The sequence below is a fragment of the Microcaecilia unicolor genome, chromosome 12 (genome assembly GCF_901765095.1).
Source record: "Microcaecilia unicolor chromosome 12, aMicUni1.1, whole genome shotgun sequence".
NCBI classification, from domain to species: domain Eukaryota; kingdom Metazoa; phylum Chordata; class Amphibia; order Gymnophiona; family Siphonopidae; genus Microcaecilia; species Microcaecilia unicolor.
Window position 1 is genome coordinate 76,475,718 of NC_044042.1, and position 23,403 is coordinate 76,499,120.

At 41.3% G+C, this 23,403-nt stretch overlaps 1 protein-coding gene across 1 annotated transcript in view; it reads right to left on the reverse strand.

The window, feature by feature from the left end:
* TANC2 (tetratricopeptide repeat, ankyrin repeat and coiled-coil containing 2) overlaps positions 1 to 23,403 on the reverse strand; it is a 931,529-nt gene that overhangs the window by 335,303 nt on the left and 572,823 nt on the right. Inside the window, exon 8 of the mRNA XM_030221414.1 lies at positions 16,822 to 16,970. Coding sequence (XP_030077274.1) covers positions 16,822 to 16,970 — 149 coding nt within the window. The remainder of the gene's footprint in view (positions 1 to 16,821; positions 16,971 to 23,403) is intronic.

Here is a 23,403-nt window from a genome sequence, read left to right on the forward strand (position 1 = left end):
AGGTGTTTCTTGCTTGGCTGGAGAGGCCAACTTTAACCTCTGGTTGGTCACATGACACAGTGTCAGCCACATTGAACTTTATTGACACTAACAATAACCGAACTACAACACTTGTGAGTGAACAGTGACTCCCCCCAGTGTCTGAACATTCTGGTAAGCTTAATCTTTAATTTTCTTTCTGACTTGCACTAGACATATTGCTTTTGAGATAACCATTGACATTAATTTTTTTTTATGATTATTTCATTCTTCCTGTATTTAATGCTAAAAAATGCAGGGTCATGCATATGGTCTACAAAACTGAAAGGAGAAGTACCATTTAGGGGATTAAGTACTTTTGTGCATGAAAGAGGAGTGGGACTTGGGAGTGATCATATATTTATTTATTTAGTTGTTGCATTTGTATCCCCCATTTTCCCACCTATTTGCAGGCTCAATGTGGCTTACAATTTTTCCGTCATGACTTATGTCATTTCAGAATACATATACAATTGGTAATAAATATAAAACATGAATGCAAAATGAACAGTCGGGTAAAAAAGAGAAAATATACAAATGGTATCACATATTGAACATGGATTGCATATTAAAATTAAACAATACGGTATAGGAAGAGAGTAATTCTATTGTTAAGTAAAGGATGGTGAATTACAGTTCCAATTATAAGTCATTATGGTATGACATATTAAATAGATGTGTCTTCAGTGCCTTACGGAAGTTAATTACGTTGTGAATTATTTTCAGGTCCAATGGTAGAGCATTCCACATTTGTGAACTCAAGTATGAAAAGTTGGATGCATGTATTAGTCTATATTTTAGACCTTTACAGCTGGGGAAGTGAAGATTTAGGAATGTGGGTGCCGATCTTTTAGCATTCCTGGGTGGTAGGTCAATAAGGTCTAATATATGATGACCTTATCACATAGCTGCCAAACAGGTAAAAAAGGTGACAGCAAAAGCTAGGAGATGCTTGGATACATAGGAGAGGAATGGCCAGCAGGAAAAAGCAGGTGATAATGTCTCTGCATAAGACTCTGGTGAAACCTCATTTAGAGTACTGTGTACAATTCTGAAGACTGGAATTGCAAAAAGATGTAAACAGGATGGAGTTAGTCAAGAGGGCAACTACTAAAATGGCCAGTGGTCTTTGTCATAAAGCATATATATGCTTTGGAAGAAAGGCAGGGGAGGGGAGCTATGATACAGATGTTCAAATGCCTCTGTGGCATAAATGCACCAGAGGCGTCTCTTTCAATTGCAAGGAAGCTCTAGAATGAGGGTGTACAGATGAGGGTGAAAGGGGACAGACCTGAAGAAATACTTTTTCCATGGAAAGGGTGGTAAATTCATGGAATGGCCCTCCTGGTGAAGACAAGATTGTACCTGAATTCAAGCAAGCTTGGGACAAGTACATAGGATTTCTAAGGAAGAAGAAGGGATATTTGATGGAATGGGTGGGCAGACTGGATAAACCACATGGTCTCTTCTCTGTGTTCATTTTTCTATGCTTCAATTGTGGTTATCCCAAAGTGTAATAAAGATACATTAGATATAGCAACTTATAGACCCATATCCTTATTAAATGTTAGCACTATGCCTAGCACATGTCCTACCTAGATTGATCAAACAAGATTAGGTGGGCTTTGCAATTTTAGACTGCATAATACCCTTTGCCAAAGTCTTTTGTTAGCCTGGGAATTTTGTGTGTTTCACGATCTTCCTGACTTAGCCAATGAGTTGCCAAGAAGGTGTTTATGTCAACTGTGATTTTCTGTTTGCTATTATGAATAAATTTGAAATTCTTGTGTGTGTGTGTAGGTGATAGGTGCCATATAAAACACCCTTACGGCAGCAGTATTAGTGAATGGGGTAGTTTCTTCGACATTCTAGATATAGTGAGATACCAGACAAGGTTGCCCCCTTTCACCTCCATTATACTTACTCATGTTAGAACCATTTTACAAACCCTCAGAGACAACACAATGATCAAAGGGGTGAGAACGGGGGAACAGGAGGTGAAGGTTTTACACTGTTTCTCAATTTCAACTCAAGTGCCCCCTAAGTTTTTTTTTTTTTTTTTTTGTTACATTTGTACCCCGCGCTTTCCCACTCATGGCAGGCTCAATGCGGCAGGCAATGGAGGGTTCAGTGACTTGCCCAGAGTCACAAGGAGCTGCCTGTGCTGGGAATCAAACTCAGTTCCTCAGTTCCCCAGGACCAAAGTCCACCACCCTAACCACTAGGCCACTCCTCCAGACCTCCAGTTCAACAAATTTTAACCATGTACTCCCAAGCCCCGATCAGCAGAGATTTTGAAATGGATATTTTAAAAACAGACATAATCTAATCATGAAATAGAAAATAAAATTATTTTTTCTACATTTGTTGTCTGGTCATGTTATTTTTCTGTTTTGGTCTGAGTCTGTTTTCTGCTTTCTTCAATCTTCTCTTTATTCACATTTTTCTCTCTCCTTTTCCTTTCAGCTTTCTTCAATTGATTTTTCTGCCTCTCTGTCCAGATTTAATTAATTCTTACTATCCAGTCTTCAATTTCCTTCTTTTTACTGCACCTAACTACAGTTTTCTATTTCTTTCCCTTACCCCAGATCTCCATTTCCCTTCCTCTTATCTCCCAGTCTTTCCCTAGCTCTATCCTCTTCCCTCCTTCCATCCAGTATTTCCCCTTTTTCTTTCCCTATTCTTCCAACCAGCATTTCTTTCTCTCCCCATCCTTCCATCATCTTCCCTCTTACTCTCCACCTTCCATTTCCTCTTTTTCTCCCTATCCTTGCATCTAGAATCTTCCCTCTTTCTCTCCCCATCCTGCCATCCAGCACCTTTCTTCTTTCTCTTCTCCTCCTGCAATCCAGTATCTTCTCTTTCTTTCCATCCTGCCATCCAGCACATTCCCTTTCTTTCCATCCTCCTGCCATCCAGCTTCTCCCTTTTCCTCTCCCCGTCCTGCCATCCAGCTTCTCCCTTTTCTTCTTCCCATCTGTCATCCAGCATCTCCCCTCTCTATCCCCCTTCTATCCAGCAGTGTCTTTTCCCCTTCCATCCAGTACTTTTTCTCTTCTCTCCCATGTCACACCTTCTTTTCCTCCTTACAGCTGCTGCTGCTTCCCCAGACCAGAAGCAGTGGTGGCAAAAACATATTACAGCTGTGGGGCTGCAGTCGTTGTGTATGTGCTTTGGCTTTGCCGGTTCCCTGCCCTCTCCTATGTTTATCTGGGGACAGTCTGGCAGATCCGAAGATGACTGCAGCTCCAAAACTGCCATATGCTGTTTTGCTGTCACTGCTACTGTTCTGGGGAAGTAGCAGCAGCAGTAGGGGTATCAGTGGGAGAAAGACAAGGAAGGATAGGTTCTCAAAATGTGGTAGAGTTTACTGGGCACCATGTACCCCTTGGGTAAGAATAGGGTGTACAGAGGGTGATTCAGAATGCTTAGAGACCATATTAAGGTGCTGAGATGTGATTAGAACATAGTAAAAGATGGTAAATAAAAACCAGCATGTTTTATCCAGTCTGCTCAGTTAAGATGGCCAGATTTGTACCTGCCACTTCATGCAGTTTACGTCATTTAAATGTTTGTCATTTAAAGTTTTGCTTTGAATTCATCCTCTTTCTGTTTAGAAATCCTCTGCGTTTATCCCACGTGTTTTTGGATTCCATCGTTGTTTTTGTCCCTACCACCTCTCCCTGGGAGGGCATCCACCATTCTTTCCATGAAAAAGTATTTCCTGATGTTACCCTAAGTTTACCTCCTTGCAACTTCAATTCATGTCCTCTAATACTACCACTTCCCTACCTCTGAAAAATATTTGTTTATATATTAATACCATTCAAGTATTTAAATGTCAAATCTCTCCACCTCTCCTTTCTTCTAGGGCAGGGAGGCTCAATGCCAGTAATGGATAACTAAACAGAGCAAATGCAGCGTGGCTGGGACAAAAACTGTAACCTAATACCAAATGAACAACTCCACTTTGGCTGGAGTTGTTCATTTGGTATTAGGCTCAATGCCAGTCCTTGAGGTCTGCGACCCAGTTGGGTTTTCAGGATTTTGCCAATGAATATGCACAAGATTTATTTGCATGCATTGTAACATAGTAACATAGTAGATTACGGCAGAAAAAGACCTGCACGGTCCATCCAGTCTGCCCAAGAAATGTGTCACTTTTTTGTGTATACCTTACCTTGATTTGTACTTGTCTTTTTCAGGGCACAGATCGTACAAGTCTGCCCAGCACTATCCCCGCCTCCCACCATTGGCTCTGGCACAGACCGTATAAGTCTGCCCGGCACTATCCCCGCCTCCCACTACCGGCTCTGTTATCCAATCTCGGCTAGGCTCCTGAGGATCCATTTCTTCTGAACAGGATTCCTTTATGTTTATCCCATGCATATTTGAATTCCGTTACCGTTTTCATCTCCACCACCTCCCGCGGGAGGGCATTCCAAGCATCCACCACTCTCTCCGTGAAAAAATACTTCCTGACATTTTTCTTGAGTCTGCCCCCCTTCAATCTCATTTCATGTCCTCTTGTTCTACCGCCTTCATATCTCCGGAAAAGGTTTGTTTGCGGATTAATACCTTTCAAATATTTGAACGTCTATATCATATCACCCCTGTTTCTCCTTTCCTCCTTGTCTCCATTATATGCAAATAGATCTCATGCATATTAATTGTGGTAATCCTGAAAAGCCAAATAAGTTGCGAACCTCGAGGACCGACATTGAGCACCCCATTGGCCTACTTTTAAGTGGGTGTAAGTCCAAATAAAACCAGGAATGATCACACTTTCTAGCGAGAATATTCTTTAGGAACAGTTACCTCATCCAATGCAAACCTAAGAGTTTGGTTCCAGTAGAGCACCTGGTCTAAAAAAAATTAAAAGGAAAAGCTTGAGCTCATAAATGTTAATTGATCTAGGTACAAATGGTAGAGTCATCTAGAAATTCTGCTCCCAAACAACAAAATGAGCATAATAGGGCAAGGAAACCCTGAACAAGACTTAGGAGTGGTCAGGCCAAAAGAGAGGACTGAAAGAGACGCATGAAGAAAATATTAGATCCACAGTATGGCCTGAACTGTGAGTAGGGGAGTGGATCAGCTTCTGAACTTTATAACAATCTTCCTTCTGCCATTAGAAATATTCCACATGATATGAGTTTTAGAAAAGCTAGAATTTCATGGGTTTTTCTTATTATTCTTTTTAAATGTAATTTAGGCATTCCTTTGTAAATTAATGTCAAGAGTTTGAATTCTACTCTGACTTTAATTGGGAGCCAGTGTAGTTGTGTAAGGAATGGGGTAGTATGGACATGCCATTTCCCTCCTCCTATCAGTTTTGCGGCACAATTTTCCACAATCTGGAGTCTTCTCAGTGATTTGTCTGATAATCCTAGGTAAACCATTTTGCAGTAATCCAGAGTTGTAAGGACCATGGCCTGTACCATGGATTGTACAGTCTTCTTCTATGAACCTGGTGGTAAGGTGGGAAACAAATGCTGTTATTAAATTAAATTAATTCTCCTCCGAAGGGACACCACCTTGTAAGTGGTGGAGGGGCTTCCGTGTTTCAATGACTCAGAGGGCTATGCTGAAGGGTTACCCATATCAGACAGGTCTCTGAGGAGAAACCAGACAAAGAGTGTCCCAAATTAGGGAGAGGGGAAAGATGGTGACCTGAAGCTCGTACACTCAACGGCCCAGCTGTCCTCTGAAGTTCAGTTTTTGTTCACTTGAAATTTCCTCTCTGCATTGCAGTTGCCTTAACAGAGGAAGGGGACAATGGCTGCCGATGACCAGCTTTTTGTCCCCTGTGCAGCAAGTGTGGGACCGCTGTGTGACGAGCTGCCCATAGATGACTGGGTTGATGAGTCCTTTGATTAGTGCCGACGAAGGAGTGTCGATGCTCTTGGACCTGGAAACAACTTCATCGCTCAAAAATCATTTAACCACCATGCCCAAAGGAGTGGAGGAGTGAGTCAGGAGTGTATGCTGAAACGGAAGTCATTTACAGCTGAACTCGTGTCGGCGGTGCTGCTCCTAAACCCTCAAGAGTTATCAGCTTGGAGTTTTTGGCTCCCGTGGAGGTTGCACTGAATGTCATCTGGAGGGTGCTCCAGGTGATAGAGAATGACTTTATTTCAGATATAGTCTTGTTAATGAGTCACATGGATAATCTAATCGAATCCTTTGAGAATATACAGCAAATGAAGTTCTACTGAAGTAGGAAACGGTTAAGATTTGAAAATGATAAAAGACCAGAAAAATTTGAACAAAATTAATATTGTTACAGATGATTAATACCGAGATTGTTGTTTTCCCAGAATTCCGGGTATGACTCCTAATGTTTTTTTTTTCCTCTGAAATGATTCCTCTTAATATATTAATTCAAAAGGAGTGAAGCCTGTGAAACTGGGATTACTTTAATCAGCGGGAATTGGATCGGAGATTCAAGGGTTTGTATTGTTAAACAGTTTTTGGTTTTAAAAGGGAAAAAAAATGAAATCAGGTGTATTACTTTCACTAATATTGGACAATAAGTATGTTTCCAATGAAACTGATGGACTATGCACCGTTATGGTCTTGAAGAAATCAACCAGATGATCAATGTGGAATAATGATTTAGATAAATAATAACTGGGGATAATCGGGTTAATACCACGTTTTCTTTGTTTGCTGTTGTTTAAATTGATCTCCTTGTCTTGTTTCACTCTCCCTATTTATTTTGTGGTCTAAGAAAGAGAAAGATTGTATAAAATCCATTTATCTCGTTGAGATTGTTTTCTTCTAATATTGTTTTAATGTACAATCATCTCTGTTTTACTGTTTTGCAAGTGATCCTTGTAAAATGAAAAAATTATAAACAAATGATTAAAAATAAATTAAATTAATTTAATTTGGTAAACCTTTAAGACTGAGGAGCTCATTCTCATATAATTTTAAAGGGTTGTTAATATGAATATCAAAATTGTCCAAGATAAGATTTTGATAAGTAGCAGAGACATTGGTCCAGTGGCTGCACTAGATGAAAGAGAGTGATAAACAGCATTATAAAGAGTAGGATTCCTGCTAAGCTGTAACAGGAGTGCTTCAGAGAACTTTAGGTCCACCAGGTTGAATTCAGAGATTCCTACTGGCTTAGAACGTAACAAAGCTGTGCCACTGCCTCATTTACCTTGATGAGGCTTGTGAATGAAGTTTAGAGGATAGGAGGAAAGAAGACATCAGACTTCTCCTGTCTGAAGCCAAGTTTTTTTCAACAAAGAAAATCTGGAGTTGTCTGTTGAACATAAAATCATGAAAACGTGCACATTTGCCCCTTACAGAGCAGGTATTAAGCAAGTCCCCATGACAGGACTTTGCGCTGGATATCTCTAGGTCATGGAATGCTTAACAAAAGAGAAGAACTAATGACCAGGCTTAGTGTTACATTTATTGTAGGTAACATTGTGGTTCCTTTGCCCTCAGAGAATGGGGATGGAAGAGGCAAGACACATTAGCAGTGAATACAGAGCCCAAGAGATTAAGAGGAAGAGCAGCAAATGAAACCCCTCAATCAGGAACCCAGAGAAACAGGCCTGGTCCTTGTGTAAACCTGCAGAGGAGCACCACAGTATGTCTGTTTTTTTGCAGGAGAAAACTAATGTCACGTCAGAATGCCAGGTGGATAGACTTAGTGTCGGCATCAGTATCCAGGAGGAGAGGGCGTATGGACACTTCACCATCTGAGTCAGTTCATAATGTGACACTTCATCAACATAAACATTTCATCACAAATTCAAGCCAAATGTATTCAAATTACATGCATGGAAAACTTGTAGCAGTTAGGGGGGGTGCACACCAGCACACATCTGTACATGTTCTTCTGCACCTAAATATGAGCTTTGTGAAAATTTTATGTGCAAGAAATTTTATCGAGGCTCATATTTAGATGCAAAAGAACAGATGCAGAAATGTGTTAGCACGCCTCCCCCCACTTGCTGCAAGTTTTCCGTGCATATCATTTAAATAGATTTAGCTTGAATATATAATGAAATGTTGTTGTGTGAAGAAGTGTCACCAAATTGGAGGAGAAAGATGGATTAGGGAGCAGAGCGACTGACTATGCTTTACTCTAGGCTTGCCCCTTTCTTTCCTCTTCCATGCAGGCTGCCTTGAGAGAGGGGGGCTGAAGCAGAACACCCCTGCTGCTTTGTTTCTGGAGTCTACGAAAAAGGTGGCAGAATTACATTTCAGGTATTCCCTGAGAAATTAAACCCCAAGAACAAATCAATCTTCAGCTCCTACCCTAATAAAATTTTAGTAATGACAGTTAGTCACGGCATTTCACACTTTTAAAACCGGAAACCAACTAAAGCCCTCTCTGTAATGATCTACCCACAAGACTGATTTTCTTTCCTTTCAGGATCACACCATCTCTAGATTGAAACACCTCAAGCGATATTTTTAGCAACTCTTCCATGGTGTAATTTTTTTTTAATGCAGCTAATTAGCAGAAAAAAAGTGCAACTACAAATGTGCAGTTTCTTCTTTTATCATAAAATAGCATTCCCTGACATCTCCCGAATGACGTGCTCTGGTAATATGCAACGTGTTCAATTTACAGATTGTGAGAGCCGCAGTGAATAATGCCTCTGTCACTTATCTCACTTCCACCCCAACAGCAGAGTGTGAAAATAATTATGCATCTCACCCAGAGGACAGCACTTCGGCAGAATACCAACCAGCAGTTCAGCCTAAGGATTCCAAATCAAAGACTTTCAGCTCATAAAAAAAAAAAACAACTAATGATTACAGCCTGGAGATTATTCATTTATATAGTCAGAATCTTTAAATTGTCTGCATAGTGACTGAAGTAAGAACTTGTGTCTATTTTATAGCTTAAGGCTCAGATACGTTCACACCTGCAAATAAAGGACAATTTTCAAAGGAATTTGCCCATGTTATTAAGCGGCTACTGTTATTACCTGATTCTGTTAGTACTATTAGTCTTTCATATAACAATATATTATATCTATGGTACTCGTTTTCAAAACAGATGGACGTCTCAAAATAGCCCAAAAAAGTCCATCTGCCAAAAACACCCAAACTGCGATTTTCAAATGGTAGAATTTGAACGCTTTACACTGCAGGTTCGTCCAAATAGAAAGCGGGCATTTTGGAGACATATTTTTGGTGGAACTAGGGCAGGCCCAATCAACATAACTTCTGTCTTGTCAACATTCAAGACCAATTTATTGTTGGTTAACCACTCTGCTATAGCAGCCCAAACCAGTGTCAGCGACTCTGGATACTATAAGGAACTGCTTTGGTCCAGGTGGAAACTGGTATAACACAATGTTCTAAACAAAGTAGGGAACTTAAATGCCAAATTTGAAACATGAGTGGAAAAGGTTGGAGCACTACAGTGGCATTACAGGATAGGATGCTTCGTAAAGTAGAGATATTAGAGAATAACTAGTGAGTTCTTAATCAGATATGTTAATTTCTCCTATTAATATCTTGTGGAACTATTTTACTTACGTGCTGCGCGTACATAAGAAGTTGATACCACTAATGGGTAAATTTTTTGGTTTTTGTCATCTAAGAATATGGCTGCCCTGGCTAGCCCTCTCCCAGAGGATAGCTTCTGGAGAAATCCAGGGAGGAAGTGTATCACAAACTCAGGGAAGGTGAGCCCTTGGGCTGCCACCAGCAGACCGGCTAGCAGCAGGTGAGTCACTTTCGCTAGGCACAACACTAGGCAAAGGACTAGGCAGCCAGGCTCAGACTGGAAACCAAAGAAGCAGGCTAGGCTTGGCTAAAGACAAGGCAGGCAAGGCTTAGCTGAAGACAAAGCAGGCAGGACTTGGTTGAAGGCAGGGCAAGCTGGACACTGTCAGGGCTCGAACTGGAGCAGGGCAGGAGAAAGAACGAGGCAGAAAAGGCAAGCAGGCAGGTCTGGAGGCAGGACAGGGCAAACGGACCAGGTCCCCATTCTCAGCACCTTTCCATTCCAGCAAAGCCAACTCAAACAAAGCAGCCTTCCACTCAGTGGCGTAGCTACAGGTGGGAGTGGGTGGGCACAGGCACACCCATTCTTGCCTCAGGTCCACCCAGTCTAGTGGCCCCCAAAACACCTCATTGGCAGCGCTTCACTCTTCCCCTCGCTGGCGGCACAGCATCTGCCTAACTCTCTCTGAGCCGTTGCCAGCAGTGGTTCCTGTAGGCAATCCGCGCCGGCCCTGCAGGCTTCCCTTTACTGCATCTCGCCCTTGATGACATCACTTCATGTTTCTTCACTGGCGGGGATGCGATAGAAAGAAGCTTGCAGGCCGTCACAGGTTGCCTTCAGGAATCGCTGCTGGTGATGGCTCAGAGGCAGACCACGTAGGGGAAGTTTCAGAGAGAGACGGGCAGATGTGGGGGGGGGGGGGGGGGAGGGAGGAGAAGATGTTGGGCTGCAGGCGGAGGAGGAGAAAGATGATGATATGTGAATAGGGGCAGAGGGGATGGATGGGAAGAAAGTGAGAGATTAATTTTTACAAGGACGGAGGGAAAGGTTAAAATAAAAAAGCTGTGTGTGTATGTGTGGGGGTGGGAAGGGCCCACCCAAAATGACAGGTCTGGCTATGCTCCTGCTTCTACTGGCAAAAAAGAGGTGCCCACCCTAGATCACCAACATATTTTCTTTGACAAAAGCAACGCTTCAACAAACAAGGCTATATGTGGGCTCAGCAGAGCGTTCACATCCTCCCCTCTTTCAAACAGCACACTACAAGATTTACATAGGAGTGAGCAATGTAAACATGAAAGAATTACCATCCAAACCTTTTCCCAGAAGGCCTTTACCTTGCAGCAACGCCACAGTATATATCCTAAAGTCACCTTCTCTGTCCCACATTTAAGGCTTGCACCATCAGTAGCCAGCCCAGCCCTATAAGCCCTCCAAGGCATTATAAATGACCTAAGAAAAAATGTATACTCTTGCTCTCTATACAACTTATTCTCTGTTATCCTGAGAATATTGCAAAAACATTTTTTAATTAATATAGATTGCAACTCACAACCTAAATCCGCAGCCCAGACCCTTGTCAAGACATCATAGCTAAGACTAGGCTGCAAATGTGATAAATGAATAATTTAATGTCCTAATTTTGGAGGGAGCTCTTCAGACAGCTGCAGGCATTGATCAAGCACCTTTGCTTTGGCAAAGTTGAAGCTGCAAGTAGACTAGTGGATCCCCACCTGAGAGGTCATAGAGTGATTGTAGTTCTAACGTGAGCATTTTACCTTACTCAATCAAAATATCACCCACCCTCCTTATACTCTTGGAATGCCACAGTCTGAATATGTTTCTATCAATTCCTGGAGTGGTTCATATTTTCCACTATAGCTAATAAGGGGGAGGAAATTTGCATCCTGTATGCACACAAAGTTTATGCCATATGCTCCTCATATAGGACCATATGAGTGTGAGACCCAAAATCCAGGTCAGTTATCATTACATGCAATAAGTAAGAGTTTGACGATGGAGATAAAAGGGCTCTTTCCAACATAAAAAGGAGTAAAATGAGAGGTTTTCTAGACTCCAGTCACATATCTACTATAATAAAACTCACCCTCAACGTTCTAAGGACACTGACGTCAGTGAAGCCAAGCCCTGACTTCCTTCCTTCGAGGGCGGAGCAATGGCAGAACAACGAAGGGGTTGGCAGGGAGGGAGGCAGGGAGGCGGGTGGGAAATCGCTCCGGGCCCTGCCCTTGCGTCAAACATCATGATGTTGGGGGCGGAGCAATGGCAGAACAACGAAGGGGTTGGCCCGTTTCATTTGCTCTGAAACGGGCCTCTTTTACTAGTCTCTCATAATCCACAGGCTAGGTTACACCTCTGAAGATCCATGAGTCCAAAGCCCCCTTTATCCCAAGGTAATATTAACACTGTGAGCGATTATCATGCTATTTTCCCTCCCCATAAAAATATTCGAAGTGCCCTATAGAATTCTGGAGATCTCTCCACCTCAGGCATACAGGTAAAATCTGCAAAAGATACAGCCATCTAGGCACGATTAGCATGTTATATAAATAGACCCTCCCAGAGAGTGCGAATGATAATGCTCCCCATATGCGCAAGCATTCAACAAATTTATGATGTTTAGTTTGTCTTACATATGGACATATAAATAGATTAATTGATCTTTGAGATTTTATGTTACATTGTATATCTAGCAATATTATAATCATGATGTTTTTTATCCATTATGTTTTCAATCATGCATATATGTTTCATTTTAAATACATTTATAGATTTTCTGTCGTTATAAATAATTATCATTTATATTAGATTATTTAATACAATAATATTTATTTAAAATTTTGTCCACTGTATCTTGTGCTGAATTACAATTACTACTACTGATATTGTATATGTAGGAAATATGTTCTTGCCATCAAATACTTGTTTAGATATTCACATTGTCTACTTACCGTCGAATATTATAATTTAATATATACGTCTTGATTTGTTTTAGATAGACTCCTGATGCAGGCCTGACCGGCTGAAACACAGCTGTGTCGAGTCCTGATCACCCTATTTTTGTATCATATTTTTTATGGTTCATAAATATTTTTAAGTTTTCACATTATAAGTGTCGCCTTGATTTATTTTTCTGATTGTTTTCCTTTTTGCATTTTTTCTTTTTTCATTTTTTTAGTCATTTTCGCTGTTTTATCCATTGTTGTTTTTTGCGAAGACTGGTTTCTTCTGTATTTTTGCATCACTTGTTCATGGATCATGTCATTCAGCTTAGTTGTGGACTAAAGAAGGAGTATCTATTCTGCAAAGTGGGGGTACATTGGTAAATAACTTTAGCTGACATACTTTTTGTTCCATATCAAGGATTCTAGCAGTTAATTGCTTTTTCCTTTAACTCGTGTAGCCTTTAATATCACCTCTAATCACAGCCTTTGCAATGTCCCAAAATAAAATTACATTTGATGCATGTTCGCCATTAGTCTGGATGAAATCCTGCCACTTCATAGTAGGATAGATACAGACATCCATGTCTTTGAACATCAAAGCAAGAAATCGTCATCGCCCATGTCTCTACCCTATGAGCACCTATTTCCAAATCTATCCAAAGTGGTGTTTGATCAGAAATTTCCATTACACCAATCTCACCACCCTTTAGATATATGATTGAAATGTTTCTTCTGAGGATACAGGGCCCACCAGGAATCCACCAAATCTAAACTTCTAATCCAGACTTCCAGCCTACTGTCCATTCTAGGGAGTAATCTGTGGGCACCCTTTGAGGAATCCATCTGTGGGTTTAAGGCTGAATTGAAATCTAATTAGGGAAGATTTGGGTGTATCATTCAGGGCATAGATAAAGCAAGAACCACATCTAAATTATGCAGTTTCACCTCAACAATAACATACTTACCATATCCTTTAATACTTTCTGCATTTCAAAGGCTTTTTTTTTGTTTACTAATTAAGACAATTCCAGCCTTCTTGTTACTAGACGAAGCATAACAACACTGCCCCCACCCACGACTAGCAAATTCTGATGTTCTATGTTGTTTAATTTAGTTTCTTGCAACCCTGCTATTCCAACTTTAGAAATACTTAGAGTTTGCAAAGTTTTTGCCCTCTTCACTGCCGAGTTAACACCTGCCACATTCCATGATAGCACTCTCAGTGTTGCTAGCCGTATAGGAGACTAAAGGGTCCCTTTTACTAAGGTGCGTTGAAAAATGGCCTGAGCTGGTGTAGACGCGTGTATTGGACGCATGCAGGTCCATTTTTCAGCGCACCTGCAAAAAAGGCCTTTTTTGGGGGGCTGAAAATGGGTGTACAGCAAAATAAAAATTGGTGCGCGTCCATTTTGGGTCTGAGACCTTACTGCCACCCATTGATTAGTGGGGTAAGGTCTCATGTGTTAACCAAGCAGTAATCGTCAGCACGCGTACACTGCCGATTACTGCCTGGTTCGCGCTGCGTTCTGGAAATTTTCCATCACACATAAAAAATTAAATTACCGCCCAGGCCATGCGGTAGTAGGGTGGTAGTTCTGAATTGGCATGCGTTGGGCATGCGTAGACACCTATGCGGCTTAGTAAAAGGGCCCCTAGGAACCCAGAGCCTCGTACTATAGTTTACATAAGTCACAAAGATAAGCCACCAGGGTGCCCTGCCCTTACCCCAGTAGCATGCGCTCCTAATATCGACCCACATGTCCACATAACAGTAAGTGACCCCAATGTCATCATACATAAACAACCAGATATTCCATACAGTAAAAAAATCCCCAAACTCTCCGCCCTCACCTCAACAAACCCCTCTATTCCCTTTAATAACCAGCCCCAGTTCTCCTCCGGTCATTGATCTATGCAATCTAGAGCCACCCATTCTTAATGCTACTTTAATCATCAGTCAGTGCCCTTTCTCAAATATTAAAGTAAACCATTTGCAAAGGAAAAGAGATAATAATGACTAAAGCCATATGAGCAGGGTCTCCGAAATACCCATATCAATCTGATTCAATTCTGTCTATAGCTCCAGCACAGCTCAACTGGGGTCACTTTCAAGCAAGATTCCTTATTTACTGTCAAATGGCTGCACCATTAGTCACATTGAGAGAATGTGGCTAAAAAGACAAGCAGACCTGAAGCATAAGCAGAGCAAAAATGCCACTAAAAGGTCTATAGATTTTGCCAAGCAGCCATACCTTCTCAAACATAAGTCTGGCACACAGCTGTGTTGTCTCTTCCAATTTAAGTATTCTGCAGTCAATGTCCCTTCATCAGAATGTAAAAACCACTGAGAAATTTGTGATTGAGCTTCACTACTGGTCGCAAACAAAGATGTCTTACCTTCATGCAGCACTCTGAGTCGCACTGGAAAATTGCAGCATGAATCATGTTAGTACTTAAGTACATAAGTATTGCCATACTGGGAAAGACCAAAGGTCCATCAAGCCCAGCATACTGTTTCCAACAGTGGCCAATCCAGGTCACAAATACCTGGCAAGATCCCAAAAAATGTACAAAACATTTTATACTGCTTATCCCAGAAATAGTGGATTTTCCCCAAGTCCATTTAGTAACGGTCTATGGACTTTTCCTTTAGGAAGCCGTCCAAACCTTTTTTTAAACTCCACTAAGCTAACCACCTTTACCACATTCTCTGGCAATGAATCCCAGAGTTGAATTACACGTTGAGTGAAGAAAATTTTCTCCGATTCGTTTTAAATTTACTACATTGAAGCTTCATCTCATGCCCCCTAGTCCTAGTATTTTTGGAAAGCGTGAACAGACGCTTCACATCTACCATTTCAACTCCACTCATTATTTTATAGACCTCTATCATATCTCCCCTCAGCCACCTTTTCTCCAAGCTGAAGTTAACACCTGTCACATTCCATGTTAATGCTGCAAACAGTTGCGCTCTGCCAACTGTTTGCAACATGTGTAGAATAATCTTGAAAGATCAATACATGATGGTTTTGATATTGTAAGTCCTTAATCTTTCTGTAGTTCATTAGCAGGTGATATTTAATTGTGAAATTGAGAACCCTAGTGATCACAACTCATGGTTTAGAGGTACCCTCCACCAATCTGTCCACACGGTGTGCCTGCTCAATGCACAGTGGGCAGATAGCCATTTTCCCAAGACGACCAAGAGCTCCTCATCCTTCAGGGTTTTGGGTAAGAATTTCTCTTTGCAGCTTTCCACCTCTGATAGCAACTTAGTAAGTTCTTCCACTGCGTCTTTCAAGAAATCTTCGGACTCGCTGATTCTCTTCTAAATTTCAGTGACTCTCCCATTAAATTCTGTAACAAGAGTGTGGTAATGCCTGAAAATTCTCATTAAGTGTGTCAATCCTGGTACCCAGAGCCGAGACTATTGCTTCAGTAAGCTGTTGCTTCAATAAAGCTTCATTTATCATAAGGCCGTCAACCTGAGAATCTGTCACCTTAGAGTCTCCTGCTGTGGAGAACTTAAAGTTTTCTTTGTCCTTTTTTTCCGATTTTGTGGACATTTCTGCAAAGACTTTAAAGGTTTGTGCTGGATGGGTCCGCTTTATTATTTAGAAGCTGGATTTAGCTTGATGTGATCATGGAGGAAGGCAAACCAAAGAGCTCAGGAAAAACAGTCTCCTGGATCACTGCATCACATGACTCCCGAAAGAAGGTTTTGATGTTACACCAAGAGGCTTCACAGCATTAGGTATACAGATGATTGTTACATTTACTTTTAAATATCTTGTGATTTAATCAAAATAATATTTTTAAATAGCAAAAAGAAAGTTGCTGGGCATTAGTGAGAATTACAGGTTTAGTCATAAGTAAGCTCGGTTTGTGGGGCGTGTGTATTGCAGTTTGTATCATGCTTAATTTCCTTAGATTTGTTCCTTTTGCTTGATTATATGTAGTTATTGCCTGTTTTTCTTTTTTTTTGGATTGTATTGCTTCTCTTTTTTATATCAAAGTTTGATTTGATGATTGTAATTCAAAAATAATAAATATTAAATTAAAAAGTATACCTGGACCTTAATGGCCCAAAGTAAAATGCATTGTGAAACACCATGTGTACTTTTTGCTATCAGAAAAAGGGGCGGGAAGAAGCTGGGGACAGCAAAAGGGAGGGAAAGTACATTTGGATGTTTCATTTTGAAATTCCTGTACATATTTTGCACCTGTCCCTACTGACCTTGAACTTTAAAAGAGAAAATCTCAAGGAAATATTTCAGTCAGGGCTGGAATATAATTATTTTATAAAATGTATTTCTTTAAACATTTCTGTGGTGCCAGAGGTTGTACCTGGTTTTCATCCTGCACCTCCATGGTGTACTGGGGCACTGTCTGTACTTCACTGATTTTCTCTCCAAGGAGGAAGCCCAGTCGAGTCATGAGTGTGTTTGCTGCCTCATCTACGGACGGAGGGGGCCCCAGTTCTGGATCAGTTTCACCTGCAAACACAGGAAAAAATACATCTTTTACTGGTTATCTAATAAAAGTACCTGTATACGATGGCAATATATGCAATTCAACTAGTCATGTCAAAAATAATGAAACAGATTAGCAAAGTGGGTGAATATATAATAATGTAAATGAGAAAAATGTTTGATTCAAAATGGAGGGCTTAAACAAAATTACACATTCTAGCCCTGTTACAGAATACATAGTCATTGAAGAGGGGGGGGGGGGGGGGTTGGGAGAAACAAAAAACCTACAGCCAGAAAAAAAATCTAATTTAAAGAACAGAGAGAAAGCAAAACATGGATTGTGGCAGTCAGGAGAAAACTTCATGCCAACCATCTGTTCTCTTCACAGTAAGGAACTGTGGCACAATTCTTAGTGCTCTAGTGGCTAAAGTCAGTCCCCCAAAACAAAGAATTTCTTTCCATATGTATCTACTGACAGCTTTTTAGCCATTCAATTAATACTCCTGGCGGAATTCTGCACTACTGTGCAATGCAGAATTTGTGCAGAATTTCCCAGCTCCACAGACTGCACAGAATTCTGTGCAGTCTTCCTTTGCAGCACAGATTGGCAGCTGGAAAGTAACTCACACCCTCCTTACACTCTCACCGGTCCAGCACAGTAGGAGGAGGTGCTACACAGGAGAAGGTCGGGCTAGTTCCTCTTCTGCTGTCTTGGTCCCCAGTGGTTCCTTTAAGCCGTGGGACTATATGGAGGCCTGTGTGGCTCAAAGGAACAGTGGGGGCCGAGACGGAAAGGAGCAGAAAGCAGCCCAATGTGCAGCTCTGCAGCTCCTCCTACTACTACCCTGCTGGACTATTGAGTGTACAGGAGAGAGGGTGATCTGGAAAAGGTGTATGGAGTGTGGGTGCAGGGAGGGGAGCTGGAAAAAGGTAGATGAGGTGTGTGTGTGCCATGGGAATGAGGTGGAGGTCTACATGAAAATGCATGGGAAACTCGTGTGTGTGTGTGGGGGGGGGGGGGGGGGGTATTTTATGTCTGTGACAGATGACAGCCCTTATAACAGGAGAATTCTGCACAAAATAATTACAATAAAGTGTGCAAATTTTGTGTGCAGAATTTTCAATTTTTTTGTGCAGAATTCCACCAGGAGTAAATTAATTTACATAAACATATTTATGAACATTGTCTTCTTTCTGTAGCATTATATACTTGTAACACTACCTTTTGTTTCATTTAACAAGCGAGTGTTTGCTTAGGGGGTTTATTAGCTTATGTGATGTTATACATACATATTTTTTTACTTTTTATTTATATTTTCCAATTCACTTAGAACTTGAAATTGAATATAAGTTCTGATAAAATAAGATACAAGTTTCTATCATTTCTGTAAGGGAAGCATCAAAAGGGAGGGGGGGGGGGAACCCCAGTTACAATAAACTCTTTTTCTGTTGTCAAAAAAGTATGAGCTTCATTTTATATGGTGCTGAGCTAAAACAGTGATGTAAGGTGCACAACACAGCAGCCCTTCAGAGTCACCTGAGGATGAGGACCCTTTTGGTGATTCACCACCAGATGTTGTGGTAGGTTAATTAAGAACACAGATGAAGCTTAAACTATGGAACCTAAACCACACGAGAACAGAGAAAAATGCTCAGAAGAACAGACATTCCCTGTGACAGTTTGCTTCTTAAGCACAAAACAAAACTGTTTTAGATTAATAAACCTCTCATACTGTGATAGATGGCCAACATAATATAATTCTAGCCTGCTTTAAAGTAATGCTTCACTGTGTGTGACTTGTAAAGCAAAGAGAAATGCATGGCAAAAAGATCAGTGACATTTTATGCCATGTACGGCAGGCAACACTATTTTGCACACTGAACATTATAATGTGCTAATTTGATCATGTTGCTTGTCTGCTGCCTTGGGTCATATGTGTTTTGAAATCTGTTTTCTCAGTCTCACCAACACTTGATGTAATGAAATCCCTCACTAGGCAAGCAGAAGTTCACTTTAAGAAGAAGATTTCGGAATGAGTCAAAATGCCCAACATTACAGTCAGGCAGAGTGAGCTCAGCGACAGTTTTCTTCCTCCGCCTCCTGCTTGCCACCACTACCCCTTCTTTTCCCTACTTGCATTTTTTCACCTCCTACTCTTTGCTTGCTGTTATCATAACACTTCACTAGGGAAAGAAGAAAAGAGAGGTCTCTTGTTCTCTTGAGCTAATGACAATGCCCTTTCAAGGCGTTTCTGCATACAGAAGTGGTGGGGGAAAGAATGAGAAGACTGACATTACTGGCAGAGAAAGAGTAGTCAGTTTTCCTGAGAACAGTTTCACTTTATATAGATAATGGAAAGACCAAGTCTTCTTCACATAACACTTTGGGATTGCTGAAGAGAACTCATAAGCACAAGGGTTTCACTTCATCCTTTTCTGTGATGTTCTGTGATATTCAGGGAAAAAATCAGCAGCTTTCATCCTCCTTGCGTGCCTTAGCAAATATAATCTCAGAGATTTTCTTTCAGGTGTTTATCAATCTCATAATGAGGTCTCTCAAGAATTCTAAAATTGCTCCAGCGTTCAGTAACCAGGGACAAAATACAGTTGCCATATGCTCTCACCTATATCTCCCCACCCTAACAATATGTATTGGAGCAGGGAACTGGAAGTTTATGTTTATTGGAGGAGTAGCCTAGTGGTTAGTGCAGTGAACTTTGATCCTGGGGAACTGGGTTCGATTCCCACTGCAGCTCCTTGTGACTCTGGGCAAGTCACTTAACCCTCCATTGCCCATGGTACAAAATAAGTACATGAATATATGTAAACCGCTTTGAATGTAGTTGCAAAAACCTCAGAAAGGCAGTATTTCAAGTCCCCTTTCTTTATATACCACCTTCCAAAATACCAAAGCAGTCTAGAAATTAAACAAAACTAAACAAAGAAAAAAGGAATATTAGATAGAAAAGAACTACAATCCATGACAGGAAACAAAAGCAATACAGAACATGAGAAGTGAGAATGGACAGAGTGAGAGGTGCCATCACTAGTATCTCATATTGCTCTGACTGGTCACTATAGGTCATATTGTAGAGGTGGGCTTTAAGGGTGGCCTTAAACATGGGATACAACTGCTCAGAATGATAAGCACAGGGAAGGGAATTACAGAGGGAAGGGACAGTAAAAAAAAACTGAACAGCGACGGGTAGACTTCAGATAGGAGCAATGGACTGCTGGGATGCAGAGCTGATAGGCAGATGCAGAGCAAAGACTACAAAGGGGAGTGTAGGGAACAATCAAGGTGGACAGCTTCAATATCAAAGCAGTAGGAAAGATAGAAACCAGACATCTGTGAGCCAATCGGTTGACACAGCCACGTATACTACTACTACTAAACATTTCTAGAGCGCTACTAGGGTTACGCAGCGCTGTAGAGTTTAACAAAGAAGGACAGTCCCTGCTCAATGGAGCTTACAATCTAAAGGACGAAATGTCAAGTTGGGGCAGTCTAGATTTCCTGAATAGAGGTATGGTGGTTAGGTGCTGAAGGCGACATTGGAGAGGTGGGCTTTGAGCAAGGATTTGAAGATTGGCAGGGAGGGGGCCTGGCGAATGGGCTCAGGGAGTTTATAGAGAGACCTTCTGGCCACTGTCAAAAAGTTTGACTACGAGACAGCAACATCAGTAAGGTAATGTAACCATGTATAATTGGTGGAGTAATTGGCAGTGCTTTTTTTGTAGAAAAAAGGTGCCAGTACTCATTATGGGTGGGATCACCACATATGGCCCCACCCCTACGATAGCCACACCCACATTAGCCACACCCCTTATACCAGCCATGGCGCATAAAGACCACCACATAACTCTTCTTCTCTACGATTTCCTAATGTGTCTGTAACACATGAACCTCTTTCGACAATAACATCACTTTGTATTTGTTTCAGCACCGGAGGTGGCTAACGCCTCACAGTACTATGTAAGCCACATTGAGCCTGCAAATAGGTGGGAAAATGTGGGGAACAAATGTAACAAAAAAATAAATGGAATCTCAAAAAGAAGTACTTTATGGGTCAATTTTATGTTGGATTCTAAAGGGTATTGGCAACCAGTGTTGATGGGCAAGGGGGGGGGGGGGGGGTGACATGGTCAAATTAGCAAGCAAGAAAGAGGAGGCAAAAAGTGGTGTTTTGAACAGAGTGGAGTCTTTTCAGGAGGACTGAGAGAAGACCCTGCATAGATGATGATGCAATAGTCCAGGGCCAAGAGTTTTTATTCAAAAGGGGTAAAGAAGAATTGTGCAAGCTGCATCACCTATATAAGAGTAAATGGACCGGATATGTCGAAGATCAAGGAAACGACACCTGATTGTTGAGGATACCTGAATGTCAAAAGGTAGTTTGTAGTCAAAGTGAACTCCCAGATACTTAAAGGAGTCAAAGACAGTCAGGGGAGACCCTCTTAAGGTCTGGACCCTCTTAAGGGATGGATGCAAAGGTCAACCAGTTATCCAGGAAACAATTACTTTCAAAGGATTAAGGAGGAGTTTGTGGGATGATACCAGTTGTCCATGATGTCAAAAGAGGACTGGATCTTAGACAGGTTGAAGTTGTATGCATCTTGAATAGAAATGAGAAGCACGCCATCAGCATAAAAACAGCCAGAAACAGAATAAGGGCGAAAAGAGGGGAAAAAAGAGGTAATAGTGCCCTTGTATAAATCTCTGGTGAGGCCCCATTTAGAGCATGGCATGCAATTCTGGAGACCACACCTATGGAAAACGCTGCGTACGTTTAGTAGCGCTACAGAAATGATAAGTAGTAGTAAAGATATAAATAGGATGGAGTCAGTTCAGAGGGTGGCTACTAAATTGGTAAGCGGTCTCTGTCATAAAACATATAGAGACAGGCTCACGAACCTCAACATGTATATGCTGGAAGAGAGGCTGGAGAGAGGGGATATAACAGAGATGTTTAAATACCTCAGTGGTGTTAATGTACAGGAGGTGAGCCTTTTTCAAAAGAAGGAAAACTCTGGAATGAGAGGGCATAGTATGAAGCTAGGAGGAATTTAAGAAAATACTCTTTCACGGAAAGGGTGGTGGATGCGTGGAATGCCCTCCCGGTGGAGGTCCTGCAGACAAGGACTGTGTCAGAATTTAAGAAAGCATGGGACAGGCATGTGGGATCCCTCAGGAAAAGGAGGAGTTAGTTTTATGTTTATGTAGACTTGATATACTGCCTTTCACAACAAATCAAAGCGGTGTACAATAATAAAACAACAGATAAGAAAAGAACGCCAATTTTCAACAGGACAGGAGAAATTTTGCCCTTTGCTGCCATCATGCGTCTATGTTTCTAAGGGGTCTAAGGAACGTATGGAAGAGAAGGGGAGAGAAAACAGAGCCCTGTGGACCACCACTGCACAGTGAAAAGGAGCTAGATTGAGAGGATGGCAAGAAGACAAGTGTGCTCAGACAGAAAGGAAAAGAACCAATGGTAAGCTGTTTCAGAGATATCAATAGCCATAGTCTAGAAAGTAGCAAGGAATAATCATTACGGTAAAAAGAAGAGGCTAGGGTCAAGAGAAACAATGAGTCCCGAGTCGCCCCTGTCAAAGGCAAAGTGGAAATCATTGAGCAAAGATGCAATCACAGTTTCAGTACTGTGGTCAGGTTGGAAGCCAGACTGTCTTGGGTGCAAAATGTGGGAAGCTTTAACGCATTGCAAAGCTGGAGAAAACAATCTTTTCAGTATCCTTAGAAAGAAATGGAAGGTTGGAAATTGACCTGTAATTGCTAGCTTGAGAGGAGTCAAGACTGATTGTCTTCAAAATGGGTCATACGACTGCTGTTTTGCAGGCATAGGAAACGCAGCCAGTGGAGAGACTATTAGAAATCATGGAGAGGGAGAGAGGCAGGAGATCGTGGGCAGTGATCTCCAACCAAATGGACAGGATAGGAGTACTTGGCGAGTATAATCTTACACTAGTGCACTGCTCACATTCTCCTCCTCCATGCCACACCTCCTCTTTTCCTAACTCCACCACAGTCAATCCAGATGCAGCCTTCTTTTTGCTCCTCCTCTCCTTTCTAATAGCCCTCTCCCGCTACTTTTTTTCTTTTCCTCCTCTCTAATTCTCTCTAACTAAAACAAATCAGCCATCTCATTCTCCTCCCAGGCCTGAATGGAGTCCTAAGTGCATTTTTGGGATGTTATACTGGTATTCTACACAGAAAAGCAGGCTCTTACTTTTCTTTATAGAATAGGCTCAGAATAGGGGCTTAATGTAGGTGCCCATTATAGCATTACATTTGATGATACTTCTTATAGAATGCTGGCATTTTTATGCACTTATCTGCTGCTTAAATTTACATGACTTCTTATAGGTCATCCAAATTTAAGCAGCAGATATGTGCATAAAAATGCCAGCATTCTGGTCATTTATGTGTATGCGACAA